The following is a 14,865-nucleotide window of genomic DNA, read 5'->3' as shown; positions in this document are numbered from 1 at the left end:
GTCTTATGACATCACTGAAGGTGGCAGTGACCTCCATCACCACCAGCCTGGAGTTGTGCATATTGAGTGATACAGCATAGAAATGGGCCATTCTGTTCACTATAACCACGCTGACCCATCAATATTTATCCCATCTTCCAGCAGATGGTCATAGTCCTCTGTACCTGGGTATTTCAAGTGCTTCTCCAGACACATCTTGGATGTTATCAGCATCTCTGCTTCCACTAGTCCAGGTAGACACTACTCGCTGGATGTGTCAGGGTCCCCTTAGATTCCCCCTAGACTCCTTACCCCTTACCTTAGCTCTATTTCATCTAGTTTTATTCACTTCAGATATGGGGGAAAGTTTCTTGCAGTCTACCCTATCAAAACCATTATTATTTTATACACCTCAGTATTGACCCCTCTTAACTTCCCCCACTCTGTGGAGAACAGAAGTAGACACCCTAACCCCTTGCACTCTCTCATAACTGAGAACTGAGAGCTTCATTCCTAGTGAACCTCTTCTGCAACTCCCATCCTAATTTCTATTTATTTATTTATACGTACAAAACAAAAACAAAGAACAACTCAGCACAGTACAGGCCATTCGGCCCACAATGCTGTGCTGACCCTTAAACCCTGCCTCTCATATAACCCTCCACCTTAAATTCCTCCATATTCCTTCACATTCCATGCACCAACTACTCTCTGAGTGAAAAACCTTCCTCTAATATCCCCCTTGAACTTCCCTCCCCTTACCTTAAAGCCATGTCCTCTTGTACTGAGCAGTGGTGCCCTGGAGAAGAGGCGCTGGCTGTCCACTCTATCTATTCCTCTTAATGTACAGCATGGTAACAGGTCTTCTGGCCCAATGAGTGCCCAGTTACACCCAATTAACCTACTAACCAGTACGTCCTGGACGTGGAGGAAACTGGAGTACCCAGAGGAAACCAATACAGACACTGGAAGAACGTACAAACTCCTTACAGACCCGGGCTTCTGGTGTTGTAAAGAGTTATGCTAACTGCTACAATATGCTTAATTCGTCCAAGTGACATGATTTAGGTTTCTTAAAATAAACACAGCACGTAACACCTAAAAATATTGCACCTCATGACAGTGTTTATATTTCCTTGTTGTACAATGTTCTAATTGTGGGAGTCAAGTACTGGCAGCCACAGTCTTGGACCATTGACCAAAGTTACGAACTTTTCACAACAGCTGAGGAATTCCAATTCAGTTATGTTGTAAGTCTGGAACTTCTAGTTTTGGTAACATTAATCAAGAGATTAATGTTGTTTACATTGTCATTCAAACTCATCTCGATCACTAGTGTTGCTCAGTGGAGTAATTCTGCCATCCTAGCCAGAGGATGAATCTATGGAATTCATTGCTACAGATGGCTGTGGAGGTCAAGTCATTGGGTGGACCATAAAGTGGTGCATAAAGTGGAGGATGATAGATTCTTGATTAGTAAGGGTGTGAAAGGTTATAGAGAGAAGGTGGGGGAATGGGGTTGACAGAGATAATAAATCAACCATGATAGAATTATGGAGCAGAATCGATGCACTGAATGGTCTATTTCTGCTCCAATGTCTTATGGTCTTATGGTTGTATCTCCTTAAGGTTTTTATAGCTGGAGGTGGTAGTGGGGATAAGCTCCAAATGGCGAGTACCTCAAATAGCTTCTGACAGCTCCTGGCCTTCACATGTGGCTTAGTTACTAAGCTCAGTGGAACCGTTTCGACTGACAGGAGAAGGGGCAAAGGTGGGTTACTGGTGCCTTAAAACCAGTTGCTTCGGGCAGATGAGTCTCATCAGCCGTGGTTGACAGCTCATCTAAGAGAAGGAAAACTCTGATCTCAAAACTCTGCTGCCTTATCCACTCATGGGGAAGGCTTCAGATGTAAATCCCAAGGGAAAAATCCGGAGCTGGACTCCCTAAGGCAGTCTTACATTGAGCTCAAATTTGACTGGTAACTCCTACAATGCTGCTGGTGCCAAACTGTGTCAGTCTCTGCTGTTCCTTTGGATTCATCAGCTGCATGGAGAGGGGGAGCCTGCTGAAATGAGCAACAGCTTGCTCTCTGTATTGTACTGCCTTGTCTTGTGTACCATGTAGACAGCTAGGATGCGATACCCATGGCTCAGACGTATCAATGCAATTGATTGTAAACTAACTCCTCAGCTCAGGCAGGTGTCCAGGGAATTAGACAATAGACACTTGTGTTGTGGGGTTGTCCACATCCCATGACTGAATTTAAAAGCAAACAAGACACCCCTTCTCTCACACTGATCAAAAAAGACCCAGTAAAAGGGCAGTCTTTGAACCATCGCTAATCCAGCTCTCAAGAAGTGGTGACCATGCACCAAGGGCAAGCAGGACAAGTGCCACACCTGTCCCTACACCACCTCCCTCACCACCATTCAGAGCCCCAAACAGTCCTTCCAGGTGAGGCAACAATTTACCTGTAAGTTTATCGGGATCATCTACTCCTGGTGTGGCCCCCTCTACATCAGTGAGAACCAACAGATTGGGGGACCACTTTGTCGAGCAACTTTGCTCCATCTGGCACAAAAGGCAGGATTTCCTGGTGGCCACACATTTCAATTCGACTTCCTCTTCCTAATCTGACATGTTGGTCCATGGCCTCCTCTACTGATAAGTTGAGAACCCTGGTTGGAGGAGTAACACCTCTTATTCCATCTGGGTACCTTTAACCTTAATGCATGAGCTTGATTTTGCTAATTTCTGGTCATTTCTCCCACTCCCCCTTTTCTCTTTTTCTATTCTCATTCTGGTTACCCATTAATGTCTTCTTTTCTCTTCACCTGCGCATCACTTCTCTTTGGTTCCCCTCCTCCTTCCCTTTCTTCCTTGGCCTACTCTTATCAGATTCCTTCTTCTTCAGCCGATCACCTTTTCGACCCATCATTTCCCAGCTTCTTACTTCTTCCTCTCTCCCCCACACACCCACCTTCTCACTCACCTGCTCTCACCTATCATCTACCAGCTTATACTCCTCTCCCTCCCTTTCCTTTCAAGGTCTGATGAGAGGTTTTGGCCTGAAATATTGACTGTTCATTTCCATCCATATGTGCAGCCTGACCTGCTGAATTCCTCCAGCAATTTGCATGTGTTGACCATTTACTTCATTTCTTCTCTCTGGTCTCTCAATCTACTTTATTCCCTTTTAAAAATTATGATCAGCTTTGAGTCCTGTCGGAACTGCTTCAATTAGCATCTATGGGATACTGACGGAAATCCTCTCTATGGGAGAGTGACCTGCCTCTACAGCTCTATTGTAAGGGTGCCAGATTGCAGTCACACCATTGAGACAATACAACTGTTCAGTGTGTGGCTGCCAGCAAGATGAACTTGATATGTAGCACAGTACGGACAGGTTTGATTTAAACCAGTTTTTTATCACAGCCATTTCAACACCCATTGGCCACTTTATTAGGTATATAGGTAATGCAAATGTCTAATTAGGCAATCATGTGGCAGTAACTCAATACATAAAACCATGCAGACATGGTCTAGAGATTTAGTTTTTGTTCAGACCAAACATCTAAATGGGGCAGAAATGTGATTCAAGTGATATTGATATTGTTGGTGCTAGACGGAATGGTTTGAGTATCTTAGAAAACTGATGATCTCCTGGAATTTTCACACACAACAGTCTCTGGAGTTTACAGAGAATAGTGTGGAAAACAAAAACACCCAGTGAGCAGCAGCTCTGTGGGTGAAAATGCCTTGTTAATGAGAGATGTCAGACAAGCATGGCCAGACTGTCTCAAGCTAACAGGAAGGCAACAGTAACTGAAATAATCCATGCATTACAACAACGATGTGCAGAAGAGCACATTGACATGTGAGAGATTGACATGTTCGATTGCACAAAAGATAACTGGGGTGATGTATATTGAGTGAATTTAGCAGTATTTTAAAGCAAATGGAATAGCCAATGAGAAATGAATACCAGATGTGCTGAGTATAATTGGTGGAAGAGTTTGCTTAGAAGTTTAACTGCTCCAATCAAACCAGCCACAATGAGTTTTGCTGAGATTGTGAATGTAATGCAGGAATATTTAAAACCAAAACCATTTTTAATTGCAGAACGCTTTAGATTTCATAAGTGGAATCAAATGAAAAGGTACTCCGTTTCAGCTTACATGGCTGAAGTGAAGAAATTGTCCAAACATTGTCAGTTCAGTAATGGGCACAATGATGCACCAAATGATTATTTAGTTTGTGGAAACTTACAAGAAAGTGTTCAAAAATGGCTCCTAACTGAAGTGCAACTTACTCTTAAAAGAACAGTTGAAATTGCTGTACCAATGGAAACAGCAGCCAGAGATACAATTGAGTTGCATTCAGGAATGAGAATGAGTGGTGAACAAAATTGCAATGTCTAAACAGAAACCCGCATACCTGAATAAATTGTGTGACCATTGTGCCAGGGGCTCATGTACACCAGGCCAATATAGATTAAAATGCAAAACTTGCAGAAAATGTGACAAAGTAGGGCACATACAAAGAGCATGTTGGGCAGACAAAAATAAATGGACTGCACAGGGAAGATAAAAAGATAAAAAGTCAAGTTGCAGTTTCAAAAAGAGCATTAATATGAATGTCATTGATGAAAAATCTGATAATGATGAGAGTGACACAGGATCAGATAGCCTTGAGATTTACAATATGAAAAATAACAAGCAATATAGCTTACATGAGAAGTAAATGGCAAATTAATCAAAATGGAATCGGACACCGGCTCGGCTGTTTCAGTCATTGCACAAAATGAGTTGGAATGGCATTTCAAAGATACTGAACTGAAGCCTGCAGATATCCAACAAAGAACTTATACTGGAGAAATGGTAACTGCTGTGGGAATGACATTCGTAGCAGTGAATTACAACAACCAACAAGCCACATTGGGCTTGTATGTGGGAAAAACAGGAGGGCCAGCATTGTGGGGGTCGTGAGTGGCTGAGACAACTATAACTTGATTGGAGATCCATCTACAAGTTGCATGCCACATCCCCTTCAATAGAGACAATGGAAAGCAAATTAATAAAGGTACTGGATGATGCCACAGCAGTGTTCAAGGATGGCAATGGAAAACTCAAACATATTAAGAATAAAATAGTGCAAAATGAAAATGTCATACCTAAGTTTTACAAAGCCTGTCTGTTTCCATACACAATCCATGGTAAAATAACCAGTGAGCTAGATTGCATGAGGGCTGGAGGAATTCTTTCCAAGGTTGAGTAGAGCCCATGGGCAGCACCAGTAGCCCTAGTAGCCAAGAAGTATCGATCTGCCAGGATCAGTGGTGATTTTAAGGTCACTATCAACCCAGTACTGAAAGTAGAACAATACCCTCTACACAATATAGAGGATATTTTTGCAGGAAAACACTTCGGCAAAGTGGACTTAACTACCTGCAAATGGAGGTGGAAGAAGAGTCCAAAGTGTTTCTCACCAGAAACACTCACAAAGGGCTTTATTGCTACAATAGGCTTATTTTTGGAGTAGCAACTGCACTTCCAGAACATCCAGAAGATGCCAAGAACAGCACCTCTCCAGCCCTGGGAATGTCCTGCATTGCCCTGGCAGAGGATTCATGTGGATTTTGCCAGATCATTCATGAGCACAAATTTCTTGGTAGGACAGAAGTGATTCCAATAGTCTCCACTCCAGGCTCGCACACTGATGATATGTAGAGAAGCTTCTTCTCAAGGGCTGGTGTTCTAGAACACTTAGTCAATGACAATGGACCACAGTTTGTTGTGGAAAAGTTTCAGTCATTACTGAAAATGAATGGAATAAGACACATTACATCTGCCTCATTCATCTAGTTACAAACGGCTTGGCAGAAAGATTTGTCCAATTATAAGGAATGCACTTTGCAAGCAATGTCAGCAGAACACACTACACTGACACTGAATCAAAAGCTCTTCAATTTCCTCCTTACATCCTTGCATATCACAATGCAGCGCACTTCACAACCAACAACTCACCAGTTCTGCCACCCCTTGTCGCATGCTTGGATCTCTTCAAGCCCAGTCTCAGAAGGATTATGTAGGACAAACAACCGAGACAAGTTGAGGCCTCCTCAAACAAGGAGGTTCAATGTTTTACTCCTGGACAGGCAGTCCTGGTGAGAGGGACTACAGAGGTGATCAAAAGTGGGTACTTGGAAAAATTAAGGACAGAACTAGACCACTCTCCTACACAGTGGAGATTGTGTCTGATGTCATCTAGAGATGAAATATTGATTAGTTGAGGAGAGCAGAGTCAACTGAAGAGAAGAAAGCTGTCCAGAGCTGTCAGAACCACTATATATAGATGATTGGAGAGCAATATGTTAAATGTTTGAATTGAAATGCATTCTATATTGAGTTAGAGTTTATACTAGAAGTACTGTGTATTTAACATTTCTGTAATATTTGAGTAATATTGTTAATATGTTGTTTGATTAAGCATTCTTTGTTTGCATAATTCATTTTGGGTTATATGAAAAATATAGTACATGAATAGCATATGTCATTATGCCACCACATCATATTATAAGTGCATGGCTTACTAAAGTAAAATTAAACTAAATCCCCGCATCCCAGACTACCATGTTTTTCTTTGAATTCATTTTATGTTTTGGAATTACAAGACTTAACGACAATGACTTGAGGTCACACAGTTTTGTTCCTCCTTATTCTAGTGTGTTGTTGGGTGAAGCCAAATACATGACTTAAATGGCATTATTTTTGACAGCCAATCATATGACAGCAACCATGATGCCCCAGGATTACCAGCTGTTGGGTGAAGCCAAATACATGACTTAAATGGCATTATTTTTGACAGCCAATCATATGACAGCAACCATGATGCCCCAGGATTACCAGCTCTGATTGGACACATTCTTATGAGTCCCATCTGACTCCAATTGGCCCACCCAAATCATTACTCTACTCTCATTGCCAATAAGATATGTAAATTTAAATACTGGTGTTTAACAAAAGTGTAGAAGGAAACACAATGGAGGGGAATTTTGCCCTCAGTTGCTAGCATTATTCAGTCAAAGTTCACTGACATCAACACTGAACTGATTCCACAAACTATGGACTCAGTTTCTAGGACTCTACAACTCATGTTATCAATATTATTTATTTATTATTTTGTTTTGCTTTTTATATTTGTGCAGTTTGACATATTTTGCACATTGGCTGCTTTGTCCATTTTTTTGTGTGTAGTTTTTCATTGATTCTATTCTGTTTCTTTGTATCTACTGTGAATGCCTCCAAGAAAATAACTCTCAAGGTAGTGTCTGGTGACATGTACATACTTTGATAATAAATTCACCTTGAATTTTTAAACAGCTGTGGGTTGTGTTCTGCTAGAGTTTAGGGCAAGGGTGTGTTTCTGCCCTATTATTTGAGCTGGAACTTAATTGGTTTTAATCAATTAAAACAAAGAAACACCCCTGAATGGATAGATCTTAATCTACTAATTCACACTAAGATTCCCATCTATCTTGACATACTTTTTTTTAGACAATAGAGTTCTGTGCAAGCAATTGATGCCAATATTCCAGGACATAGGAAACAGAATCAGATGCGTCTTCTACAACATTCAATAAGATCATGGCTCATAGTTTACTGCTACTCTGCTCTAACCCCATTGCTCATAATTCACTGAACATCTTAAAACTTAATGATCTAATCTATTAATTCTGCTTTAAGAATGCTGCGTGTGGGATTTCAAAGTCTTTACAGTCTACTGAGCAATCCCTTTTGTTTGTGGGGTATGTAGATCAGTGACACTACTGAAAAATAACGTGTTGGAAAAAGGCAAACTCAGTGTAATTTTGAAGAATGAGGAAGGGGGAATCTCATTGAAACCTTGCAAATATTTAAAGGCTTAGATAGTGTGGATGTGGAGAGGATGTTTTCAATAGTGGGAGAGTTCAGGACCAATGGGTACAGCCTCAGAATCCAATGATGTTCCTTTAGAACAGAGATGAGGAGGAATTTCTTTGGTCAGAGGGTGGTGAATCTGTGGAATTCATTATCACAGATGGTTGTGGAGGCCAAGTTACCGGGAATATTTAAAGCAGAAATTGATAAGTTCTTGATTGGTAAGGGCATTAAAGATTATAGGAAGAAGGCAGAAGAAAGGTGCTGAATAGGATAATAAGTTAATCATAATGGAATAGCAGAGCAGACTCAATATTGAATGGCCTAATTCTGTTTTATGGTCTATGGCAGGGGTGGCCAACCTTTAACATTCCATGCGTCAATTTTTTCATTCGTGAGTCCAGATGCACCATACAACTCTTGTACCCCCATTCAATTCTTGTAAAAATATGTTAATATAGAACTAGTGCATGAAAAAATCTCATCTGATCTCGTGCGTGAAAAAATTGATGCATTGAATGTAAAAAGTTGACCACCCCTGGTCAATGGTCTTATAGAATAAAAGTGGTTGGAGATTACACAGAAGGAAATGATTATGTTGAAGAAATAATCAAGAGAAACCTATTGGCCTGGGCTGTACAATTGTTGTTTTTCTTCTATTATAACTTTCTTATGCTTATTCGTATTTTTATATAATCACCTGCTGTATATATATATGTGATTGTTCAGTGAAATGGCCATGTGCAAACCATCGGGCAGGAAGTACAGAAGCCTAATGTATTATACCACCAGGTTTAAAAACACTAACTTGTAAATTCCCTTCAACCATTAAGTTTTTGAACTAACTGGCAAAAATTCCAGTTTAGCAACATTATGCAACACACACAAAATGTTGGAGGAACTCAGCAGGCCAGGCAGCATGTATGGAGAAGAGTACAGTCGACATTTTGGGCCAAGACCCTTCAGCAGGACTCAACATGTTGACCACTTTACACTGAAATGGACTGCTTTTTTTTTGTTAATTCTGTTCTTTCATATAAGTAGGACTGCTACATTGAGCAAAAGGTGAGATTTCCTGGTGCCCACCCATCTTAACTCTACTTCCTATTCACATTCTGACACATCAGTCCATGCCCTTCTTCACTGTCATGATGAGGCCACTCTCAGTTTGGAGGTGCAATACCTTATATTCTGTCTGATGGCATGAACATCGACTTCTCTAACTTCCAGTAATGTCTCCCCACACCTTCTGGAATATGTTCAGGGAGCTGGCTACTTATGACCATCACATTAACATGAATGAATATGGGGGATCTGTGACTGGCTATATAGAAAAGTGAGAAAGTCACCATTATTTTAATATCTGTGAGGGCAAATCAAAGCCATGGTTGACAGCAGAGGTCTGGGCACTGCTGTGAGATTGGGATGCTGCTTTCAGATTGGGGGATTAGATAGCTCTCAAATCAGCAAGAACTACGCTTTCATGCACAACTGGGAAGACAAAACATGATTATTCACAAAGCACATGCAGCCATTTCTGTGACACGAGAGACACAATGTGCATGTGGCAGGGCATTCAGACCATAGCAAACTACAAGTCCATCCTGACAGGCTGAATATCTTTTACACATGGTTCAATGCATGGTACGACCACCCCACCCCCCAAGAGGCTGGCATTGTCTGGCCACAGCTGATGTGAGGGAGACCCTAGCCAGGGTTAAACCATATAAAAACTGCAGGGCCTGAGAACATACCTGGTCAGGTGCTGAGGGACTGTGCAGCTTAGTTAACAGGGGTTCTAATAGACATCTTCAACATCTCTCTGGAACAGTCCACTGTCCCCCATGCTTCATGGCAACCACCATCATCCCAGTGCCCAAAAGGGCAACAGTAAACTGTCTTAATGACTACCATCCAGTGGCTCTGACCTCAGTAGTACAGAAGTGCTTTGAGTTGCTGGCTATGAACTGCATTAATTCCCATCTTCCTGCTACATTGAACCCTTTCCAGTTCGCTTATTACTCAAATTGGTCCAGTGATTATGCCATTGCCTCTGCACTCCACTCTGTCCTGTCCCACCTGGAAAATGGTGCCTCATAGGCCAGGACACTATTTATTGATTTCGGCTCAGCACTTAATATGATCACCCCTCAGAAGCTGGTTGGTAAACTCTCCACACTGGGCCCCAACACCTCTCCCTGTAACTGGATCCTGGACTTCTTGACAGAAAGGCCACAGTCAGTCCATGTTGGCAGCAACATCTCTAGCTCCATCACGCTGAGCACCAGCTTCATGCTCAGCACGTGGCTGACACGTGACTGTACTGTTAGATTCAGTTCCAATTGAATCAAGTTTGCTGTTGCCGCAACAGTGGTTGGCCTCAACGATGATGAGATGGTGCACGGGGAGGAGGTAGAGTGGCTGTTAGAATGATGCACATCAATAACTGGAGTATTTGTAGAGACAAAACCAAAGAGAAAATTGCAGATGTTATAAAGGTGCAGGCTGACCACTTGTCACTGCACATAAATGGCTCCTCTGTGGAGTGAACTAGGAGCACCAAGTTTCTAGGAGTGCACATAATGGACAATCTCACCTAGTCCCTCAATACTAGCTCTTTAGTCAATAAAGCCCAGCATCTCCACTTCCGGAGGAGACTGAGGTGATGTCTTGCCACCCCCCCCACCCCCTAGCCTCCATTCTAACCAATTTTTACAGAGTATACTCTGGTACAGGAATTGCAAAGCATCTGACCGCAAGGCCCCAGAAGGATTGCAACGACTGCTGAGAGGATCACTGGGGTCTTTCTTCCACCCATCCAAGATATTTATCCAGAGCATTGTGCACGCAGAGCCCTTAGCATTGTCAATGATCTTGCCCATCAATCCAACAATCGCTTTGACCACCCCCCCACCAACCCCACCATACCATCAGACAGGAGGTACTGTACATTAGGACCAGGACTGTTCGGATGGGAAACAGCTTTCTCCTCCAGGCTGTGAGACGACTGAACTCCCTGTCACCACCCAGGTCGCATAACGTATAAAGTGCCAGTAGCATTTTACTGTTTGATTTTTAACATGCTGTAAATGAAACGTGTAATTTGTTAATTTATTTGTGGTAATATTACTTTATGTGTTATGTGTGGAGTTATATGTACTGTGTTGTGCCCCTTAGAGGAATGTTGTTATGTTTGGCAATATAAATATATATGACTGAATGACAATAAACTTGAACTTTTCTGTTTTTTCATTCCTCATTCTGGTTCCCTTCCATCCCTTCGCTTCTTTTCACCTGCCCATCACCTCCCTTTGGTTTCTCACCTCCCTCCCCTTCTTCCATGGTCTTCTGTCCTCTCTTATTAGATTTCTTCTTCTTAAGTCGTTTACCTCTTACACTTATCACATCCTAGCTGCTTTACTTCAACCCCCTCCTCCACCCACCCACCTTCCCCCAGATCTGGTTTCACCTATCATCTGCCATCTTATATTCTTCCCCACCCCCACCTTCTAATTGTGGCTTCTGCCCCCTTCCTTTCCTGTCTTGATGAAGGGTCTCAGCCTGAAACTTAGACTGTTTATTCCATTCTACAGATGCTGCCTGACTTGCTGAGTCAACTGACATGCCAGCCTTAAGATCAGGATTCAATTCTTACTGCAGTTTGTAATAAGTTTGTACATTCTTCGCACTAGGATTTCCTCCAGGTATTCTGGTTTCCACCCACAGTCCAAAGATGTACCAGTTGGTTGGTTTATTGGTTATTGTAAATTTTCCCATGATTAGGCTGGGGTTAATTAGGGGTTGCTGGGTAGCGTGGCTTGAAGGACTGGAAGGGCCTATTCTGTGCTCAATAAGTAAGATGAAGTGGCGATAAATTTAAGATTTGAGTTCAACCTATCATTGCTTCAGCGCAGGATAAACTTGCAGTATTTAGTAATGGAGTCTACTGGGACACAAGAGCTACAGACTGAGCCTTGCGTAGGCATACTCAAAAGAATATCAGGAAGTGATTGAAAGATACAGCATGGAAACAGGCCCTTTGGCCCACTGAGCCCATGCTGACCATCAACTTCCTATTGAAACTAATAGAACATAGAACATTATGGCACAGTACAGGCCCCTTGGCCCATAAAGTTGTGTTGATCTTTTAACCTACTCAAATATCAATCTAACCCTTCCCTCCCACGTAACCCTCCATTTTCTTTTCATCTATGTGCCCATCTAAGAGTTTCTTAAGTGTTCCTAATGTATCTGCCTCTACAACCAGTCCACAAACCTACCACTTTCTGTGTGAAGAACATGCCTCTAACATTCCCCCTATACTTTTCTCCAATTGCCTTAAAATTATGCCCCCTCATATTAGCCACTTCCACCCTGTGACACCGTGGTAGTGTAGCAGTCAGCGTGACAGTTCGGAGCATTCCTAAGTTCAGAGTTCAATTTGAGTGCTGTTGTGTAAGAAGTCCCTGTGGAAGGCGTGGGTTTTCGCTGGGTGCTCCACTTTTCTCCCACAGTCTAAAGACTTATCGGGTAGGTAAATTGGTCATTGTAAATTGTCCTGTGATTAGGTGAAGGTTAATCAGGATTGTGGGGTTGCTAGGGCAGTGTGGCTTGAGGGGCCGGAAGGAGCTGCTTCATGCTAGGAGACCGTTTCGCTGAACACCTACGCTCTGTCCAAGCAGGATCTCCCAGTGGCCTTAATTCCGCATCCCATTCCCATTCTGATATATCTATCCATGGCCTCCTCTACTGTCAAGATGAAGCCACACTCAGGTTAGAGTGTCACACTCAGGTTAGACCTTATATACCGGCTGGGTAGCCTCCGACCTGATGGCATGAACATTGACTTCTCTAACTTCCGTTAATGCCCCTCCTCCCCTTCTTACCCCATCCCTTATTTATTTATCTATTTATTTATTTGTTTATTTATTATTACCACCACTTTTTTCTCTCTCTGTCCCTCTCACAATCACTCTTTGCCTGTTCTCCATCTCCCTCTGGTGCTCCCCTCCCCCTTTCTTTCTCCCTAGGTCTCCCGTCCCATGATCCTCTCCCTTCTCCAGCTCAGTATCACTTTTACCAATCACCTTTCCAGCTCTCAGCTTCACAAAGTTGTGGCACTCTACAGGAACTGATTCACCTACCAACCCAATCTAAACTGTGGGAGGAGTTGGGGCACCTGGAAGAAAACCCACATGGTCACAGGAAGAAGATGCAAACTTCAGATGGACAGCAGCCCGAGTCTCTAGTGCAGTTAAGACACTGGTTATATCAATGGCACCACTCTCTGTGGCCCTTTAATCTTAAAAGAACTTGGTTTAGTCTGAGCCTTCCATATACTGGGGTGCCATGGTAGCATAGTGGTTAGCACAAGGTTATTACAGCTCGGAGCGTCAGAGTTTGGAGTTCAGTTCTGACATCATTTGTAAGGAATTTGAACGTTCTCCCTGTGACCATGTGGGTTTCCTCCACGTTCTCCAGTTTCTTTCCCCAGTCCAAAGACGTACTGGTTAGTAGGTTAATTGGTCATTGTACACTGTCCCATGATTAAGCCAGTGTTAAATAGGTGGGCTCTAGGTGGTGTGGCTCGTTGGGCCAGAAGGGCCTGTTCCGTGCTGTATGCCGAAATAAGTAAATACATTTTTTAAATTTTCTGGTTAACTTCTGAAATCCTACAGCGTAAGATATAAAACTTTAGAAGCAAAAGTTAACAGCCAAAGACAACAAACAGAGCCACAAACTGTTTCGGATACTTCTGCTCCTGAAAGTCCAGTTAGTCTCACAGCAAACTTTGCATCAGTCCATTGGTACGTAAATAAGCATATGTCACTGGGGAAAACAGACAAGCAACTTGGAAATAGCACTGAACATATTCAACCTACCACTTCCACATCATCAAGTCCATAAAGGTACATCTCCACGTTCATCAGGAATAGATTGGAATCCAGCGTACACACACTGTTTTAATGGGCTCTTGCTTCCCTTTTCAGTTCTTTTCTTTTGTAGAATAAATGAAATAGGAACAACCATCTACTTTAGAGGATCCTCACTCTGACAAAGGGCACTGTCACCAAGGAAGTACAGCACATCTCCCAGAGGTAAGTACACCCACTGTGACTGTTTCCACTACAGAAAGCAACAAGGCCAGAAGTTCTAATGGAGGAGAAGGCGCTGGTTAGCGACCCAGCCTCGATTCAAGGCTTTGGTCCAAAATAGCTTACAGCAGATGACGCTGGCCCCACGATCTGATTCGTTGCCTGGAATCCAAGCAACTGTCAGAGTGACAGCAGGAGCCCCCTCTTTCTGATGTATGAATACATGTGGCTCTGTGGTATTCAAAGTGTTTGTGTGCATTTGTGCAGAGGGTTTGTGTTACATAACATGCTGAAGTTGTCAAAAGAAGTCTGTGATTCCTTTCCTCCTTCATGCTTTTCTTCCTGAATGTTTGAGGGATCAGGCATCTCAAATGTTTTAAATTGGTTTAACCTTGTGAAGAAAAGGTCAGCTGGGAGGAAGCAGGGTTTGGAAAGCGGGAATGAATTAGTACTTATTAAAGCAGATACTGGTGTATATTTGTGGTCTTCTGCTACTGTAGCTCGTCCACTTCAAGTTCGATGTGTTGTGTGTTTAGGGATGGTCTTCAGCACACCACATTGTTATGTGTGACTATTTGAGTTACTGTCACATTCCTGTCAGCTTGGACCAGTCTGGCCATTTTCCTCTGACCTCTCTCATTAACAAGACATTTCCACCCACAGAACTGCTGCTCACTGCATTTTTTTTTCTGAATCATTCTCTGTAAAATCTAGAGACTGTTAAGTGTGAAAATATCAGGAGATCAGCCACTTGGTACAGAACATAGAATATTACAGCACGGTACAGGCCCTTAGATGTTGTGCAGACCTTCTACTCTACTCAAAGATGAATCCCCCAACAAAGCCCTCTGTTTCCCTATCATGTCCCTTT

General features: G+C 42.5%; 1 protein-coding gene across 1 annotated transcript in view; it reads right to left on the bottom strand.

The window, feature by feature from the left end:
- Positions 1 to 13,903, bottom strand: part of LOC132384510 (voltage-dependent L-type calcium channel subunit beta-1-like) — a 98,927-nt gene extending 85,024 nt beyond the window's left edge. The window contains 1 exon segment of the mRNA XM_059955663.1: positions 13,782 to 13,903. Coding sequence (XP_059811646.1) covers positions 13,782 to 13,826 — 45 coding nt within the window. The 5' untranslated portion in view covers positions 13,827 to 13,903.
- Positions 13,904 to 14,865: the final 962 nt, after the last annotated feature.

Source organism: Hypanus sabinus, chromosome X1 (genome assembly GCF_030144855.1).
Source record: "Hypanus sabinus isolate sHypSab1 chromosome X1, sHypSab1.hap1, whole genome shotgun sequence".
NCBI lineage: Eukaryota > Metazoa > Chordata > Chondrichthyes > Myliobatiformes > Dasyatidae > Hypanus > Hypanus sabinus.
The sequence above is the reverse complement of the archived record's forward strand: the minus strand, read 5'-3'. Positions and strand labels throughout refer to the sequence as shown.